This window comes from Paroedura picta, chromosome 12 (genome assembly GCF_049243985.1).
Source record: "Paroedura picta isolate Pp20150507F chromosome 12, Ppicta_v3.0, whole genome shotgun sequence".
In the NCBI taxonomy this organism is placed as follows: Eukaryota; Metazoa; Chordata; class Lepidosauria; order Squamata; family Gekkonidae; genus Paroedura; species Paroedura picta.
In genome coordinates, this window is record NC_135380.1 from 5,875,471 (window position 1) to 5,895,360 (window position 19,890).

The 19,890-nt window shown below is 47.9% G+C and overlaps 1 protein-coding gene across 1 annotated transcript in view; it reads right to left on the reverse strand.

The window, feature by feature from the left end:
* Nucleotides 1–19,890, reverse strand: part of LOC143822009 (uncharacterized) — a 101,628-nt gene that overhangs the window by 65,197 nt on the left and 16,541 nt on the right. The window contains exons 8-21 of the mRNA XM_077306589.1: nt 18,939–19,131; nt 18,524–18,660; nt 17,371–17,595; nt 16,264–16,405; nt 15,879–16,002; nt 9,706–9,897; nt 8,330–8,467; nt 7,767–7,946; nt 7,493–7,687; nt 6,230–6,378; nt 5,198–5,366; nt 2,746–2,880; nt 2,461–2,613; nt 1,215–1,416 (exon numbers count right to left, since the gene is read on the reverse strand). Of these exons, the coding sequence (XP_077162704.1) occupies nt 1,215–1,416; nt 2,461–2,613; nt 2,746–2,880; nt 5,198–5,366; nt 6,230–6,378; nt 7,493–7,687; nt 7,767–7,946; nt 8,330–8,467; nt 9,706–9,897; nt 15,879–16,002; nt 16,264–16,405; nt 17,371–17,595; nt 18,524–18,660; nt 18,939–19,131 (2,334 nt within the window). The remainder of the gene's footprint in view (nt 1–1,214; nt 1,417–2,460; nt 2,614–2,745; nt 2,881–5,197; nt 5,367–6,229; nt 6,379–7,492; nt 7,688–7,766; nt 7,947–8,329; nt 8,468–9,705; nt 9,898–15,878; nt 16,003–16,263; nt 16,406–17,370; nt 17,596–18,523; nt 18,661–18,938; nt 19,132–19,890) is intronic.

The window sequence follows — 19,890 nt, forward strand, 5'->3', positions numbered from 1 at the left end:
TTAAAATTCCGCCATCTTGTATCTGTATTTATACTTTGTATATTGTTTTCCTGTTTTGGGGGGGAGAATTTTTATTGATGCTGTTTGTGAACATCTGTGAGCCAGTTTCTGGGAATGGCGGTATAGAAATACAAGAATGAATGAATGAATGAATGAATGAATGAATGAATGAATGAATGAATGGATGGATGAATGAATGGATGAATGGATGAATGGATGAATGAATGAATGAATGAATGAATGAATAAACGAATCCTCACCTGCTGCAAGATATTCAAGCCAAAAGATGCCCAGAGGTCGTTTGCAATCACCTGCCTCTGCCTAAGGATCCTGGACTTCCTTGGTGGTTTGCCAGCCAAAACTAGTCAAATACTAGTCAGGGCTGCAATCTAACAAGAGCTCAGAGACCCAAACCGTCCTATCTAGAAACTGCTGGCGATACTTCAGTCCCGCCTAAAAGTCACAGTTATACTTCAAAAAGAACTTCAAAGGGAGAGCCCAGCATGGAGCTCCTGAATGAAGGTTTATTAGGAACCGTCACAACCTTCCTCCCCCGCCCCCCATGACAGGGATTCAAGAGTTATGACTCATTACGGGTATTGACTCTCTTAGCAACCCCGTGACAGTATTGCTAAGATCCAATTAGCGAATGGCCTTTGTGGGTTTTTTTCCTCCCTTGACTTCTGGATTCTATCTAAATTACACTTCATCACGCGGCAATTATATTTCAGCCCCTAGTTCTTGCCTTGTAGTCCCTCCCTCCCTCCTCACGCCCACCCCATCCTGCGACTTAGAGAGACCACAATCCGGTTCCAGAGGGTGACCCGGTTGGCCTGCCTCGGAACAGCTGCATAGGAGAGCACGTGAGAGACCAACAAGATCTCCAAGGGATCAGCTTTCAGGAGTAGGCTCAGAATGCAGCCAAAACACCAAAAAGGCATAGCCGTCCCTATTAGCAAGAAGGCAAGAGCTGTCAGGGAAGGAAGTAAATCAGTCATTTTGAGACCATCGTTGCCTCTCACCTGGAGTACAATAAAATCAGAGTCCAGTAGCACCTTTGAGACCAACAAAGATTTATTCAGGGCGGGAGCTTTCGAGTGCAAGCACTCGAAAGCTCCCGCCCTGAATAAATCTTTGTTGGTCTCAAAGGCGCTACTGGACTCTGATGTTATTGTGCTCCTTCAGACCAACATGGCGACCCATTTGACTCTCACCTGGAGCACAGCGTCCGGCTGGGGAAACACGACCCGGACCGTTGCAGAAGAATCCCGGCGGACAAGGCAGGCACCAGCTGGCGTCTCGAGCGCCTTCCTGCTCGTTCCACGTCCCGGCTGGGCAGGGCATAGCCCTCGGCTGCTTTGTGCCCCCGGGGCAGTAATGCCCTGCAGGGCAAAGGCCACCAAAGGGGAGTCCGGCCTTGGAAAGGGTGAAAAAGGGTGGAACATCTTGAGATGTATTTATCATGATTTGGGCAAACTGCTCAGCCCTACACCTGGGGAAAATCAACGGCAGATCACAGTAGGAAATAGTCCTGCAGTCAAATGCTTGAACTCAAGTGAAAGAAGCCGCTGATCGGCCAAAGCCTGCTTAAGTTTTTGCAGTTTCAGAGGATTGTACGACATTCCTGTTCATTACAGAAGCTGTACTCTTGCTGCCTCCTTCCCTGTTCTGTTTCGGCCCTTCTGGATCTGATCCCTGACACTGCCTTATGAAGAAGAAGGAGAAGCAGAGTTGGTTCTTATATGCCACTTTTCTCTGCCTGAAGGAGTCTCAAAGCAGCTTACAATCACCCTCCTTCCCTCTCCCCACCTGAGGTAGGTGGGGCTGACAGAGCTCTGACAGAACTGCTCTGTGAGAACAGTTCTAACAGGACTGTGATTGGCCGAACATCACCCAGGTGGCTGCGTGTGGGAGAGGAGCAGGGATTCATACCCAGCTCTCCAGATTAGCAGCTGCCGCTCTTGACCATGACACCAAGCCGGCTCCGTACGCCAAGCAGAAGCTGTGCCATTGAGTCATTGCCCCTCTGCAAGAGACTCGTGATTTTGAACCGAGATTTTTTTTGGTAACTGGAGCACGTAGGGTGACAGCATTGGCTTCTCCTCCTCCCTGATGATTTCCCTTGTCTTGCTGATATCAACCAGGACAAAGCTCTGCCCCTGGAGACCAGTGTGGAGCTGGATGCATGTGTCAGCTTTGCTCCTTGAAAAGGACGGGGACCATCGAATAAAAACAAGGAATGGCACACCTTGCAAGGAACAGCTAGATCTTGTCAGACCCTTGAAGCTAAGCAAGGTTGGTACTTGGGTGGAGGGCAACCAAGAAGATGCTGCAGAGGACGGCAAAGGGAAACCACCTTGGCTTCTCCATCACCTTGAAAGTCCCTTGTTTAGAGTCACCCTATGTTGGTTGGGACTTGGTGGCCTTCATACTGGGAATTTTCAAGTTCACATGACTTACCGGGGAGGCAGTGGTGGATCCCTGGAGACAGTAGTAGCCTGGCTGGCAAGGCCCTTCTGACATGGCCAGGCCAGGTTTGCTGCAGTACGTGCCTGGTGGGCATGGCTTGCAATTGTCCATTCCGGTGCCACCTGAGACATTCAAGTAGGAGCCCTGAATAATTAAAAAAAAGAGAAATAGAGAGACCAAAGTAAAATCAACCAGGATTTTGTGAAATTCTGGGGGTTTCTTGATGGCCCTGCACTTCCCGTGAGTGGGGCTTGTCCGCCCTCTCTCGGTTCTTACCGCTGGGCAAAGAAGGGGCAGAATGCTCCTAGCTGGGCAATAGTGTCCTTTGGGGCAAGGCCACGGTTCCACCAGGCCGGTTTGATTGCAAAACATCCCTGCAGGGCAGTCTCTGCACGTAGCCTGGGCTAGACTCTAAGAAGAGAAGAGAGGGTATGAAAAGTTACACGCAGACTTCAGGCAAGAGCAAAAATGAAATCAGATGATGATATATTTAAAAAAAAACATTTTTATAGCCGGGTGGAAGAGCTGAAATTGCTCTGCTCTGTCTTGCCTGCATAACAAAAATGAGTAGTTGAATCAGTGAGATGAGTTAATGAACTGCAGCTGTTCCAGTTTACAAAGGTCAATCAGTCCTGTCAAACTTGTGATCGAAATGATCTATGAAGGCAATCCTAAATCAAAGATTTATTATATCCTTACGTACATTTCCTCCTTTTAAGTTGTTCATTTGTGGAATTGTGTGCCAATACATTTGCCTTGATACTGAACTGAACTGAAGAAGGTACAAGAACGAAATGTTTTCGGTTCTTTTCCCCAAGCAAATTGGCCTATCAAAAGTTTTTGTGGAAGGAAGAAACAGCGACAAGTGTATGAATGACTTGATGTTTATTGTCCTTAGCATTTCCTGCCACACCGTATTTCTTTTTGTTTCACTCCTACACTGCGTGTTCCCTTCCTTTGTTATATTGACTTTTAAGGACTAGCTTCAAAGCCCATTCCTAAGAACGGGCCTTGAAAGGGTCCCCTCCCTGGGCCCCTGGCCAGACAGCTTAAGGTGTTTTTGGGTCTCTGCTCGCAGCTGGATCAAGCAGGGCGGGTGGGGTTTGGGCAGCTCATTAGTAGGGCCAGGATAGAGCTCCTTAGCAGGCAGTCAGCAGGCCGGGAGGCCCTCATTAGCAGGCCCAGCCTAGCAAGCAAAGAGGCCCTCGTTAGCAGGCTCTCCACCACAACCCTTTACCCAGGGCCCTCTCCCCTTACCTGCTGCAGGCTCCAGGTACTATGAGAGCAAAGAGGCTGGACAGAGACGGAGGACGGGAGCTGCAGGGGCAGGGCCAATCAGGGTGCAGCCCGCTGCACCCTGATTGGCCCTATTCCAACTTGGACATCCAGACACGTCCCACTCCCCAGGCTGTTTCACAAATATACAGAGGAACAACAATGGATAAGGATATGTCTCATTGGGGTGAGAAATTTGCATTCGCAGATGAAGAACGGGATACTATTCTGTCTCTAGGGCAGGCAGGTTTGGACCTGCAAGGAGGCAAGAACAGATTTGGGTTGCAAATTTCTGATTTGGAAAATGCTGGAGATTTTTTGAGGGCGGAGCCTGAGAAGGGGTGGGACCTCAGCAGGGTCACAGTTCTTCCATCGTGTTTGAATGCTTACAACTTTGCTCCAGCTCTGCGTGAGATTTTTGCCTATGGATTTTACGGATTTACACTGTGTAATGAGTCCCAGTGAGAAAGGCTGACTATAAGGAACGTGAATGAATACATAAATTGAGCAATGGCGGAAAGTCCACCCTCCAAAGCAGCCATCTTCTCTAGAGCAACTGACCTCCGTATCTGAAAATTAGCTGGGATCCTGTTAGATCTTCAGCCGCCACCTGGAAGTTGGCAAACCTGTGCAGGGGTTTGGTAGCATGTGACATGTTATTTAGGCTGCAGGAATGGGCACAGAGGAAAATCTGCTTCAGGCTTCTAGGTGGAAGCAACGTTGATTGACCTCAGATGCTGCCATGGATTGGGTCCATGGCCATGGAATCTGGTACTTGGCAGACTGTTGGCTCAAGGGGGTAGAGGTTCTATGTGACTTGGAGGGGGCTATGTGTACGGATCTGGGGGGAGGGTGTGGAGCAGAGCTGTCAACCATCGAAAGAATTTTTTTTTAAAATTTAATTGCCTTTTACCCAATTCATCAGTCAATTAATTGACTGTATTTGCATAATGAACCTATTAGCGTCTACAGCAACAACGTTTAGCATTGTTTGAATTGCAGATCATTGTTTCTTGAAACCACAAACCACTTTCAGAAAATCAAGGGGGGAGGGGGGTTACTAAATTTTAAAAAAATGTTAAATGTTCTCATGGCAATATAGGTGCATTTGGATTTGGAGGTAACATTATTTCCCCATTGATTCCCTAGTGGTGTTCCACCCTGGAAAAAAATCCCCCCCAGTCCCCCCCTCCCAAGTGCACCCTTCATTTGCGGCATTCCCGTTTACAATTAGCCAACTCCGATTAAATCATTAAAGCTTTAGCTGATTAATGCACTGATTAAACCAATTAAAGCTTGGAGCTCTGGGGGAAAAAAACTGAAGAAGAAAAGAAAATGGTAAAGGCACATCCAGAGGTTTGAAAAAATGGTAGCTCTTGGATCATAAAGAGATCCCAAAAGAATTTCGGCCACGTTATGCTTTGGTCAGGAACACAGCATGAATCCTGCTTACCGGCTGGAAACTCCCAGGGGGGCAAGCCTGTGGCTGGAAGGCCCCTTCCTGAGAGTAATACCCCTCTTTTGCCATATTCTGGGTGGCTGTTTTGGCACCACCAGTACAGAAATAGCCAGGTTTGCAAGGCCCGGTGGGAGATCGTGCCCCTGTTGCATCACAGTACAACCTGATATTGGGAGAGAAAAAGGCATCATCCTTTGGAAACTGTCTTATTCCGGCAATATTTCCAGATCCACAGATAAGCCAAGAACCTAGAAAGGTCAGCCCAAGGGAAATGAACGTAAGCCTGTACAGGGTAGAAGCCAACTTTAAAATTTTGTACCAATAATTATTAATCAAGTTTTAAACCCAAGGCTTTTAGCATAGCCCCAATAAAATCAATGCATACATACATACATACATACATACATACATACATACATACATACATACATACATACATACATACGAATGCATTTCAGCATTGCCGCCTTTATCAATGGTCAGGCCTCAAATAAAACCAGTATATCTAAAATATAAATACAATAATTGTTACAGCCAGTTGGCTCCTTTAAAAATATATATTCAGGAGACTATGGGTCCATTGTCAGTTCTGTGGACCAGAAGGCCAGATAAAACTCTTGGAGGCCTCTAAAGCAAGCTTGCAAATTGTCAGCTCCTTAATGGTGCTCATCAACACCTCTTTTTTTTACCTGCCATCCTCCAGACAGTGTTGCCACGTCTCCCCCTGACCACTGGGGGCTGTGAGCTCCACGTTGGAAAACTCCTTGAGGACGGACAGGAAAGGGGGGAAAGGGACCTCGGGGGGGGGGGGTACAGTCTGATTCCGTATAAGAAATCTCCAGTATTTCCAGTGCATTGATTCAGCCACTCTTGGGCTAAATGTCTGCAGCATTTCTATGCTACGTGTTGTTCCATAAGATGGATTCTCCCTGAAAATCATATGACCGGCTCTTCCTAGCTGTGGACAGGTCAACGTGTCATTCTACAGAGGAGCTCCTTCTTTCTCTGGCAGAAGGAAGAACTTACCCAGGTGGACAATCCAAGCACTGATTCAAGTTTTTCAATCCGCTGCTGTTGCTGTAGGTACCCAGAGGGCAACGGATGGGCACAGAAGACCCCAGCGGACAGTATGCCCCAGGGGGGCAAACAGCCCCAGCGACTCCATCTGTCGGCATCTGTATTTGGGGGAAATAGACATGTAAATCTCAATGCGGAAAAGAAACAAATACTATTGCTGGTAGATACAATAAATGCACATACAAATGGGGAAGCAATAAATTGTAATCTCTTTTAAGAACATAGGCCATGATTTAGGCCCTTCCTCATAGGAAGCCCCTCCTTGTTAGGATCCCCAGCCCAAAGAAGGTGAGATGGGCCTGGAGCAGGACCAGGGCTTTCTTGGTCTTGGTCCCAATCAAGTGGGACATTCTGCTGAAAAAGTTTGAGGTCCTGTGGGACTTCAACCAGTTCTGCAGGGCCTGCAAGACAAAGCTGTTCTACCCAGTCAAGGCCCTGATGGGCCATCAAGAATACTGGTCTCATTGCTAAAATAGAAGGAAGATCTGTTCTCCAAGGACTGACCCCCCCCCCCCAAGTCTAAATTAATTGGGGGCTACTGAAATTATAGATTGTTTTACTGATACATATTTTATATTTTTACTGATTGTCTGAACTGTGTTGTTACCCACCCTGAACTATCCAGAAAGGGTGGGTTATAAAAAGCCAAATGTATTAATTGTTATTTAGTATTATTGACCTTGGAAATTCCTGGTGATTTTGGGAGTGGACCCTGCAGAGGGCGGAGTTTGGGGAGGGGAAGGACCAGCATGGTGTTGTGGTTTAAGAGCAGCGGCCTCTAATCTGGAGATCCGGGTTTGATTCCCCACCCCTCCTCCCCATGCAGCCAGCTGGGCTAGTCACAGTCAGTTAATCTCTGTTCTCCCAGAGCAGGTCTGTCAGAGCTCTCTCAGCCCCACCTATCTCACATGGTGTCTCTTGTTGGGAAAGGAAGGTAATCGTAAGCCGCTTGGAGACTCCTTTGGGTGGTGAAAAGTATAAAAAAACAACTCTTTTTCTATTTTTGTTTTATCCCTTTGTGTATGGGATCGTTATGGTAAAAACCACAGAATTTCCACAGAGTTTCCAGCAGTTCTAAAGCTTTCCAAATCCCAATTGCGAGTTGCAATTTGACACATCTAAGGGGACAACACATCCCTTCCAGTCCTTGGAAAGGCACAGGAGGAAGACAACACTATGCAAAAGTTAGAAATGTTCACACCAAAGACTTACAGACGTCGTTGCTCCTTCCTGGCAGTAGAACCCAGCTTCACACCGTCCACTTGGGGCTGTCTGCCCGTAACCAGCACAGTAAAACCCTCCTGAGCAGGGGGTGCAGGCTTCGAGGGCTGCCAACCCCTTTCTCTTGCCGTAGGTGCCCTCTGGGCAGGGTTTTGGCTGGGAGGTGCCAAGGGAGCAGTAGGAACCCTGCAAAACAAGGCTTCCTTACTCCTCTGTGCACCCCCTTCCCAGTTGCCCAGCTCTCCGTTCTCCTCCGATAACTTACTAATGGGCACAGTTTGGGCTGAGTCATGGCAGCAGCATCGCAGTAGAATCCAGCCGTACACGGCTTACACACGCCTCCATCCACAGTAGAATTGTCCCAGTAGGCGCCGGGCAGGCAGGGAAAAGAAAAAGGGGATCCAGTACCCAGTGGGCAGGCGTAGCCCGGCGGACAATTTCCATTCTAAGAAGACGAACACAAGCCAGCTGTTAACCGTGGGGGGTTCGGTTAATGGATGAGAGAACACGCCGTGGGAACACAACAGCCTCGGCAATCAAGAGACCAAGCGAGAGGTTTTCAGAAAACCGTTCAAGCTAAATGGTGGAGCAGAGAGGACGTTTGTGTGCGATGTGGTGACAGCGGCAAAGGAACGTTACTTCTCTGCTCACACTCTATCAGCTGTTTCACAACCCTCTCCAAGACAGGTCTAAAAATCCCTTACACATAAGCATAAAAGCAACCCAAAAGGTCACTGTATACGGGGCAACTTTGCATTTGGAGAAAATGTCTTGCAACGGTTGACCGCTCAGCTGGCCCAACGCTTCACCCTTGATGTGGATACTCACCGGCTGGGATATCCCTTGGATTTCTTGCCCATTTCTGTAGCAATATTTACCCTTTGGGCATGGCAAGCACTGGTCAGCTCTGCCCAGGCCTCTCTGACCACTGTAAGTCCCGTTAGGGCAGGGCCTGGCAGGAGAAAACTGGAGACAGAAAGAGGCCAAATGATCTCCTTAAGCAATCGGCTAGAGCCAATGGTGGGTGGGGGGTGGTTGCATTTATATCATATTGTTGAATTTGCAAAGCACCATAAGGCCTTGTTGAAACTGCTGTGCTTAATAGGACATGTTTCATTATCTCTCTTGTAGGGTGTTGGGACTGAAAGACAGAGGGTTCCTTAAAAGCTTTTGGCTACGGCAAGATTTGACCTGAAGACTTCTTACCACTGGTTGAACTTACACCAAGCTGGTTTATTTAGGGAGCAACCCTAAGAAAACCTGCTCAGAAACTGGTGGTGGAAGGTACATTCAAGACACAAGAAATGTACATCAAACTTGTAGGGTTTTTCCAAGGCAGGAGAGGTTCAGAAGTGGTTTGCCATTGCTTGTAACCGTGGACTTCCTTGGTGGTCGCCCATCAGGGCTGCCTCTGCATCTGAGATGTGCACTGCTTGGGTCATCCAGATCAGAGGACTCAGAAATGAGCTCTCACTGGGGCTTTCTCCTAGGAAAACGTTCTCAGTCCATTTGCTGTTGCCCCTTTGAGATCCGTATTATCTTCTCTGACCAGCAGTGGCTCTCTCAGGTCACAGGCAGAGAAAAGCCTCTTACCAGAGATCACTTGGGGAACAATCAAAGCACTCCACCCCTGAGCTACAGCCTGTCAGATCCCCGTCGATTTTCTTGATGGATTCACTCGGCCTTAGCAGCAAAAGCAGTTTATTGAGGCAGCGATACGAAGCTTGCGATCGCCCTTGCTGAAACTTCCCCTGCATTGCTCTTGTGTTTGTTTTTGCATCTGACTTTTTCTCCTAGATGGAATTCAAAGTAGCTTCGAACATTTCCTCCCCTGGCTGTATGTGATGGGCTCAAGGTCCCCCAGCAATGCTTCCATGATAGAAGTAGGGATTCGAACCCAAGTCTCCCAGGATCCTATTCTGACAGTCTTTCCACTACACCTATGGTCTCTATCAGGGGTAGTCAACCTGTGGTCCTCCAGATGTCCATGGACTACAATTCCCATGAGCCCCTGCCAGCATTCGCTGGCAGGGGCTCATGGGAATTGTAGTCCATGGACATCTGGAGGACCACAGGTTGACAACCCCTGGTCTCTATGGTGCTGCCATTCTACAGCTATGATACTCTCACCATCTCTTGGCGATGCCATTCTACAATAACCTAGCAGGAGATAGCAACGCATAATAGTCACCACGAGTACTTACAATGTCACCTTGCAGGCAGTAGTAGCCTCTTGGGCAGGCATAGCTGCTAGCATTAGGAGCAGTTGCCAGCCCTTCGGGGCAAAGGAAACCTGCTGGGCAAACCATTCGGAGCAGCATGGCCTCTTTGCTGGTGTTCGTGTCGGCGCAGTAGTGTCCCAAAAGACAGGGTGAGCAAGAGGTGGACCCCGTGTCCTGCAAAACAGGATAAAGAAACACCCAAGAGCCTGATTTGAAGAAGCTCAGAGCGTTCAGTGAATCCGAAAAGTCCACGATCCAAGCACCAGCAGTGGGATTCAGATTCGGTTGCGTTAAAGAGGATAAGGTCTAACAACCAGGGATCTTGTCCACAACTAACTGAAGACATTCCGGTTCATCTTACCCGTAGTGTACGGAAAAGGAAGGGAAGGCAAAGTTAGCAGCCTCATTCACCCTGAGAATCTGTCCCTCATCCATGGACCTGTTTGGCATAGACAGGTAGTCGACAATGACCCAGGTAGTTGACAATGTCATGGCCTCTAGCAGACCCCACAACAAGAAGCAAGAAGTGACTGCAGGTGAGCAAATAAAACTCTCTACCTGCGCTTTCCTTGTTTGGAAACCTTTTAATAAAGAAAAATTGAGCAAGTTTTAGAAATGCATTATATCTAGGCATAAAATAGCAAAGGTATAATGGAAGGATTAAAAAGGGAACTTACACAATTAGAATAAGAGTTGGTTTTTATATGCTGCTTTTCACTACCCAAAGGAGTATCAAAGCAGCTTACAATCGCCTTACTTTGCCTCTCCCCACAACAGACACCCTGTGAGGTAGGTGGGGCTTAGAGAGCTCTGAGAGCTCTGTGAAAACAGATCTAATAGGACTGTGACTGGCCCAAGGTCACCCAAGTGGCTGCATGTGGAGGAGTGGGGAATCAAATCCAGTTTAGAGGCCACTGCTCGTAACCACTACACCAAGCTAGCTTTTTATGTGCTGAGTACACCTTATTGGTTATATTAAATTTATTCTATCATTAATAGATAGATTCAGGTGGGTAACTGTGTTGGCCTGAAGCAGCAGAACAAATCTGAGTCCAGGGGTTTCTTTAAGACCAATAACATTTTATTCAAGATATCTGAAGACATGCACCTGCACACGAAAGTTGGTTTTAAAGGTGCCAATGGACTCAAACTTTGTTCTATCACCCTCAGTCCTTAGTCAGATGCAGGTGTGTTAGTGCATGGAACAGTAATAATTTAGGAAGCGATTCTAAGCAGGTCTACTCAAAATTATGTTCCATGTTATTCAACTAGGCTTAGTTCCGGCAAAATGTTCCTTAGGCTAGAAGCCTTGGCTAAGTAGTTCAGAAACTTCCCTGACTCAATTTGTCCTGTATCTACTATCCCTTGAATTAGTCGAGTCCCCCCCCCCCCAAAAAAAAAAATCTCATCTGCTTGCCTGCTTCCTATTGCTGGTGTTTTATTTCTTTCAGATTTAAACACTTTATTATCCTGATTAAATTATGTATTACACAGAGACACAGAACAATAAAATACAATCGCAAGCAGAATTTAAGCTAAAGAGATGAAGCAAGATATAACTGTACAATAAGTGCTTTACTGCTTAACGAAACATCATTACAATCCCGATGAAAATCCATTTTTTTAACGTTTCAGTGTCATCTTTCCCTAAGATCCTGACAGTCGGTGAAGGATGAAGAGCTGTTGACAAGAGACACCAGTGGGTCCCCAGTCGTTCAAGAAAGAGTCAGCATTTACTTGACTTTTTGTTAATTTAATTTAGCGAGTTAATTTCTCTAATGGGGCTATTCTTCAAAGGCATTCATACCACATGCTAATGGTAATATTTGTCCTGAATTTGTAATGCTGAGATACGACAGATTGTGCTGCTCGTAAAAGATTTTCTTTTTTCCAAAAAGAAAAGGGGGAAAAAAGGGTGGTGCGGCAACAGTTTTATTTCCCCCCTTTGTATATAAATTCAGAAAAGCTAATTAAGGACCAAGAGTCCCTGAATCAAAAATTGCCTTGCTTCTGTTCTAGCCCTGATCCTGATTAATTCCCCGTCTCACAACCCAAACAGATGCAAGGGGAGATTATACTTTCAACTTTACTGGCTGTGCCCACACGTGTTATCTGCCCCAGGTTCAATGCTGCTTCAACCACAGCATCGTGGTGAACAGGGGCATAGGGGCAGTTGCATGTTTGTGCAGGGAGAAGGTTCAGTGGGAATTACCTCCTCGACTGCAGAATATATGGTCCCCTACTCTGTCCTCTCCTATCGATTCTATATACCCCCACTGCCCATTAATCAAATAAACAAGCTTTAAAGACTGATAGACTATAAGGTACGGGTTCCTTAAAAGTCTCTTATTTGGAAAAAAAACCACTAGACCAAGGATGGCCAAACTGTGTCTCTCCAGAAGTCCATGTCCTAAATTCATCCTGTCTCTGGGGATCGGCAAGGATAGTTCCAAAATGCCCAAATGCTAAAGTGACAGAGAAGCAGCCAACATGGGCACAAGGATATAAACACCACCAGCAGCAATCCACACTGTGTCCTATTTGCTATGAAGAAGTAAAAATAAAACTTATTCTTTACAACTTTGAATGAGGCCTTCAAAGTTCACCACTTGCTTGTTAGGAAAACCACCCTTCCTGACTCTTCACCATGCGGTGGCTGGAGGTCTCCAGAGGACTGAAACCAGTTCCCTCCTGGGGAAATGGATGCTTTGGGAGGTGGCCTCAAAGGTTTTCTGCCTTGCCAAGGTCCCTTGCCTCTCCTCCCCACACCCCACCCTCCCCAGGCATCCCCCCCCCAAAAAAAACCACGAGGAATTTTGAAATATGGAGCTATGCCCATGGCTTTAATAACACTCTTTAAATGTTTGATGGCAAAACGAACATTCCATTTCACTGCAATTTGTACTCCCCCTGGAGCCAGTCTGAGACATGAATATCTTTCCCCCTTCTTCATTCCCAAAGCTGTAATCATTCGGACGATGAGGGGAGGAAATCGTTGCAAATTGCACATTTCTTCAAAATGGCAAGCGGCCAGCTGGGTAGCCACCAGACCCCATTAAAAGTATTTCTGCATCAACTGGGAACGTGTCTCTGCAACTTCTGTGATTTGCCCTAGTGGCCATGGCCAATCTGAGCGACTTTCGAGTTGAGGATTGTCCCTTACTTGGTTGCAAAACACAGTCCGGCTGCGGTGATTTTGCATCTACTGCTATGACAGGCAGCTACCAAACAGGGCAGCCAACTTCATTTCAGCGACTTCCTGAAGATCTGGGGCTAGTGCATGAGGAGGAGAAATGACACTTCCAGGGAAGTAGCGTTGTGTACCCATAATTTTCCTGGCAGTTCTGTGAATGATGCTCTGTCACTTCCAGTTTCCTCCAAAAGTGGTGCATATTGAGGCACATGTGAAACTGGCGCTCCTCAAGTTCCCATTCCCCCATCTCCCACTGGCAACTCTAATTCGATGCCATTAAAATCAACCTCTCAAATGCCCACGCCCTCTCTAGTCTGAATCTTAGAATCGTAGAGTTGGAAGGGACCTCCCGGGTCATCTAGTCCAACCCTCTGCACTATGCAGGACACTCACCACCCTCTCGCTCATCCACTGCAACCTGCCACCCCCTTGAGCCTTCACAGAATCAGCCTCTGATAGCTAAAGATCAACTTCAGCTGAATTGTCAGGGACTGCCCTGCTGTTGACAGGGGAAGGGTCTGTTCGGGAGCTCCCCCCTACATTTACTCAAACCCAGAGGAGTGTCCAGCGTGCTGACATCACCCTGAAGTGCTATTGGGGGTGTTATTCTGGCTTTTGGGGGAAATCTATAGTAATAAAGATCGGCCTGTGAATCTAAGGGCATTTCTGAGCAAGACTTTGCAGAGGGAAACGGCAGGGAAAAGGGCTAAAATTAAGGTCAGCATTCTTCTGCTTAAGATCTGATGATGGACTAACATTTTAGAGCAGGGGTAGTCAAACTGCGGCCCTCCAGATGTCCATGGACTACAATTCCCAGGATCCCCTGCCAGCATTCGCTGGGAATTGTAGTCCATGGACATCTGGAGGGCCACAGTTTGACTACCCCTGTGTTAGAGTATGGGGAGAAGAAAGGAGGGGCGAGGAGTGTTGTGGAGTACGGGGCAGCCAACCTTCAAGTGGAGACTGGAGATCTAGAGTCACAAGAGATCTCAGGACTACAAAAATCACTTATTCATTTATTGGCAACATTTATTCCACTTCTTTTGGAGAAAAATAGATTCTTTGGAAGGTGGGCTGCATGGTACAGGGCTGCCAGCCCCCCAGGCGGAGGTAGAGATTCCCCGCCCCCAGGATTTGCCTGCTATCAATCAGCTGGCCAGTAGGACATTGAGCAGGAGAGGGAGGGAGGGCCAAGTGATATTGCCATAACATGGTGATGTCACTTCCAGGGTACACCAGAAATGACATCATCATGTCGATGACATCATGGCAATGCTCTGATATTTGGGCAAAAACTCTGTAATAGAAGTCATTTTCACCATAGACTTTTTTGCTCAGTGTTGCCGCAATGTTACAGCCTGATGGCATCACGCAAGATGTGATATAGCCACATCTCCAGCAATGTCACCTGGGCCTCCCTCCCTCTCCTGGTAAGGAAGGGAGCTGGCAACCCTAGCATGATATGCTACCCTTCCAAGGCCCCTCCCTTTCCTAAACCTCACTCTCCTAGGCTCCTCCCTCAAGACTCCAGGTATTTCCAGCCCGGGTTGGCAGGTTCATAGTGGAACCAAATTACTGGACAGGAATCTGGTTTTGCTAATGAGAAACCTGACCCCCCCCCCCCAAGAACAAAGAGAAAACAAGGATGGGAGACCACACAAGTGCGCATAGGGGAATCAACAGGAACATTTCACAAATTGAAAAAGACCGAGCAAAAGGTACCCACCCGATAAGGCTTACGAGATCTCACACAACATATTACAAACCTACATCAAATGCGGCACCGCAAAGGCAATTCCAAAATACGCATTACCAAAGGAGCACATGCAAATGAATCAAACGGAGGAGGAAAATGTAGAAATGATAAGCAGGCTATCATTCACAAATAACGGCGCATTGCCCGACTGCCGATACATTGCTGGAATCAGGCCAGCAAGCCTATTATGGAGCAAATTAATTACAGGTATAAGATGCGATAATGGAAAAGTTGATGTTGGATAATGCAAAGAGGGATGATTTTGAATTCCTTATCGCTATTGTTTCAAGCTCCAAATCCTCGTTTTGATTTCACTTCCCCCCTGGGCATAGTAGACGCTGGATTTTCTATTCACGTGCTATTTCCTGCTTCTACACACCAATTTTTCCAATAAAAGTATGCGTTACGCACCAGCATTTCTGCATGACACGCCAGTGTCATAGGTTCCAAATATACGATGCACATAAATTATATATATAATGCAAACTAAGACTGTATTAATTGCATGCACAGGAACCAGAAACTCTGCATTCACAGATGCAACTGCAAAAATCCAAGGACAGAAACAGGAAAGCAGAAATGAGTACAAAAAGCACAAGCAAGCAGGGATCGCAAGCCTAGCTTTAAGCAACGTACTCTTGTTGAATCATTGCAAGAAGAAGAAGAAGAAGAAGAAGAAGAAGAAGAAGAAGAAGAAGAAGAAAAAGAAGAAGAAGAAGGAGTTGATTCTTATATGCCACTTTCCTCTACCAGAAAGAGTCTCAAAGTGGCTTACAGTCGCCTTCCCTTTCCTCTCCCCACAACAGACACCCTGTGGGGTAGGTGAGGCTGAGAGAGCCCTGATATTCCTGCTCGGTCAGAACAGCTTTATCAGCTCCATGGTGAGCCCAAGGTCACCCAGCTGGCTGAATGTGGGGGAGTGAGGAATCAAACCCGGCTCGCCAGATTAGAAGTCCACACTCCTAACCACTGCACCAAACTGCAAAGAAGAGGCTCTTCCACTGAGCCACAGCCCCTCCCCAAACATCTCCCAGAAATCAGTGGAGACATAACTGCATTCCAGAAAATCCAGTTCGCTCCATTCACTTATAAGCTACTTCCAAGAAAACAAAACATTTTCAGTGAGACAGGAGAAAAGAAGAGAGGCAGAGCTGTGTGTGCTACGAGAGGAGACAGTCTAACAGGTGGGAATCAAAGGCCTCTTACCGAAAATCTGCCGACACCACATGACTGAGGTGTGATGGTGCCAAGCTCGGGGCAATGATACCCTCCTGGGCACGCCATGCAATCTCCGGATTTCTTTGCCCCTTGCTCTGCAAAATACGTTCCGCTAAAAAAGGAATGAAGAGAAGAAGAAGAGGATGAGCTAGGCTTTTATACCCTGCTTTCCCCTACCTGAAATTCCTTTCCCTTCCTCTCCCTGCAACAGACAAGGTAGATGGGGCACAGAGAGCTCTAAGAGACCTGCTCTGCAAGAAAAAATCTGAGAGAACTGACTGGGCCAAAGTCACCCATTTCCATAATATCCATTATTAAACCTGGTTCTCCAGATTAGAGGCTGCCACTCTTAACCACTACACAACGTACTTACGTTGGACAGAGAGCTGGCTTGGCAGTTCCTTCTGGGCAGTAAGATCCTCTTGGGCAGCCAAGACAGTCTTCAATTTTCCCATTTCCAAGGCGGGTGCTATAGGTTCCTGCAGGGCACGGGAACTGTGTGCCTGCCTTTGTACCTTTTCCAATGGTGCATGGGGGGGGGGGGAGGGTTCCAAAATCAATTTAATCATATAGAATGAAGAGGTGCACTCTTGCTCCTAAAAACGTCAGCACTCGGCTGGATCAGACCAGGGGTCCTTCTAGTCCAGCATCCCGTCTCACACAGTGGCCAATCAGTTCCTCTGGAGGGCCAACAACAGGGCATAGAGGCCAGGACCTTCATAAGAACATGAGAACACCCTGATGGATCAGACCAGGGGTCCATCTAGTCCAGCATCCCGTCTCACACAGTGGCCAGCCACTCCCTCTGGAGGACTAACAAAAGGGCATAGAGGCTGAGGTCTCCCCCTGAGATTCAGGGTGGCACCTGGAATTCATCCATCAATACTGGACCCAGACCGCACTGAGAATTAACCACCTGAGCTCTTTAAAAAATATATGTTTTAGTTATGTATATTGGGCTGAAATTGTGGCAAGTGGATGGGGAAGCCGGTTTTGGACAGAAAATGAGGGGAGAGACCAGAGGCATACAATTAAAACCCAGAATTAAATAAATTCCTTCTTACAGCTGTCTGCGATCAGCCATTTACAAGATTGGCCTGATGTTCTGAGGCGGCCTTTGTGTCCTTAGGCATTTATGAACACTGGCTTTTAGGGATGCCAGCCTCCAGGTGGGATCTGGGGATCCCCTGGAATTACAGCTCATCTCCAGGTGACAGAGATCAGTCCCCCTGGAGAAAAGGGCCACTTTGGAGGATGCGATCCATATAGCATTACACTCTGCTGAAGTCCCTCTCCGCCCCCAAATATTGCTCATTCTCAGCTCTACCCCCAAAGTCTCCAGGGATTTCCCAGTACAGAGCTGGCAACCCTACTGGCTTTGTAGACTTTGGGAAAAGGCATCCGCATCTGATTCCATATATCCCCATCCCCAATAATGAACAATTCGATAGAAGCTGAAATCTCGCTGTTTCCTACTTACCCTCAGGGCAGAAATGTCCAGCACTGCAGCTCCCCGAAGGGCCCTGAGCACCCACCAGGCAGAACGATCCGGTAGGACACGGCTCACACTCCTCTGCCAGCGCGAGGCCTGTTCGGTTGCTCCAGGTGCCAGCTGCGCACTTGTACTGCATCGGGTGCTTGGTCCCTGGGGGGCAGAAATGGCCGGCTGGGCAGGGGACCGGAGGTCTCTGCTTCCCCCCTGAGCCTGTGAATGCAAAGACGGACAGTCAGCACGTAGGTTCAGTGGGGCAGAGGCAACGTCCACCAAATTGGGCCGTGGAGGTCCTGAAACAAAGAGGAGTGGAACAAGGAAGGCTCAGGAGTGGAAGACTGTTTTGATGTAGCCCATTTCATCACTCCTGAGCAGAGGGGTTCAAGGGAGATTCTACATCCACATCTCTGAATTCCAGGCCCAGGTATGGTTTCTGGGTCCTCCTTGGCCACCAGGGGGAGACGGAGGTACGGTTGCCAACTCCAGAGTTGGGAATCTCCTGGAGATCTGGGGATGGAGCCTGGGGAGGGCAGGGAGCTCAGTGGGGTGCAATGCCACAGAGCCCACCCTCTAAAAGCATCCATTTTCTTCAGGGGAACCGATCTCTGTAGTATGGAGATGAGTTGCAATTCCAGGGGATGGCCAGGTCCTACCGGGAGGCTGGCATCCCTAAATCCAGCTGGCAATGCCAGGGGAAGGCCTCGGCCTCTATGTCCTGCTGTTGGCCCTCCAGAAGAACTGCTTGGCCACTGTGTGAAACGGGATGCTGGACTAGATGGACACTCCTCTGATCCAGCAGGGCTCTTCTTAGGTTCTTCTGTGTAACCCTGATAGCTCGACCCAGGCTGATCAATTGCACTTTGTTGTCAATAGGACAGTGGCCAATGAGAAAACAACAGGCTGGGGAAAGGGAGGTGCACAATAAGACCAAAGGGGAACAGGAAAAGGAAATCAGGACAAACAAGGAGATGGCCCTTCTTGCCTTTTTATCTGAGAAAAAATAAGGATTCTTCTTAAGTTCTTGAGTGGGCAAAGCCAAGGGGTGCTTGACAATACTAATACCGATGGATGGAGTTTGATTGGCAAACGATGCTCATCGTCTTTACATTTTTAGAAAGAAATAAACAATGAAGAGACACACCTCTCGTACAGACCAGTCTCTCCGGGCAAGTTTCACACTGGGACTTGTCAAAGAGATCGGAGGAATTGCTGAACGTCCCTGGAGGACAAGCGTTCCCGGGCGCATGAGGACTGGAGGAACCGGCTGGGCAAACGTACCTGGGAATGAAACACAACTCATATCTCAGGGAAATGAAATCAGAGAGAAAGGGAGAGAGAGAAAGCAAATGTCTCACTTCATGTCTTCAGCCCACGATGTTAAGTTAGAATGGGATCATTATTCCAGTGGTCCATTAGTGGTGTAAGTCACAGCAGACTTACGGCCACCCCAGAGGGCCAAGGGTGGCCAAACGGTGTCTCTCCAGATGCCCATGGACTACAATTCCCATGAGACCCTGCCAGCATGGGAACAAGGCCAGGAGGTAGGCAAGACTCACCCGGCCAGGCATTCTGAGTCTGGGCTGCCCAAGCCAGTTTGGGTGCAAGCCCTCCCTGCGGGACATGGTCTGCAGTCTTCAGGCTCGTCTTGGCCCGGGAGAGGATTGTAAGTCCCAGGTGGGCACGGACTCGGGTAACTGGCTCCATTAGGGCAGAAGTATCCAGCTGGACATTTCAGGCATTGCCTGGCTCCTGGAAAGAGACAGGGGGAGGGGGACCACTGAGCAAACGGATCGCTAAGTCTCTAGGTTGGTACCGACCCACAATTGCTTTTTCTAGCAAGCAACGACCAGGGCTGCTTCCGTGAGCTTGATGAGAATCCTGATAGCAAGCCCTGACTCCGTTGAATGGCGGACGGCACAGCTCATAGAATCATAGAGTTGGAAGGGACCTCCTGGGTCATCTAGTCCAACCCCCTGCACTACGCAGGACACTCACAACCCTCTCACTCATCCACTGTTACCTGCCACCCCCTTGAACCTTCACAGAATCAGCCTCTCCGTCAGATCGCTGCAACAAAACAGGTCCCTCTTCCCTTAACACACTTTAATTATTGTGTCGACTGAACAAATAGGGGGAAACTATGGATTTTCTAGGCTTTCATTGCATACCTATGGATGAAGTTAGTGGTCCAGTTTGTGTGTGTGTGAGTGTGTGTGTGTTTGTGTGTGTGTGTGAGAGAGAGGGGGATGTCTCATCAACTTGCTTTTGACTCAGCTTGTTGAATCCATGCAGTTACCCGCCCTGAGCATTTAGGAAAGGCAGGTTATAAACACAAAGGTTTATTTATTTATTTATGGTCCCACTGCGCTGGGGAAGTGAAAGGAGCCCCCCCCCACACACAGACACAAACACAGACGCCGACACCAGCAGGTGGCAATGTCGGACCAGCAGAACTTTGGTCTGTCCCCTCCTCTCCCGCTTTCTGGAAACAATAAAGAGCAGCAGGGA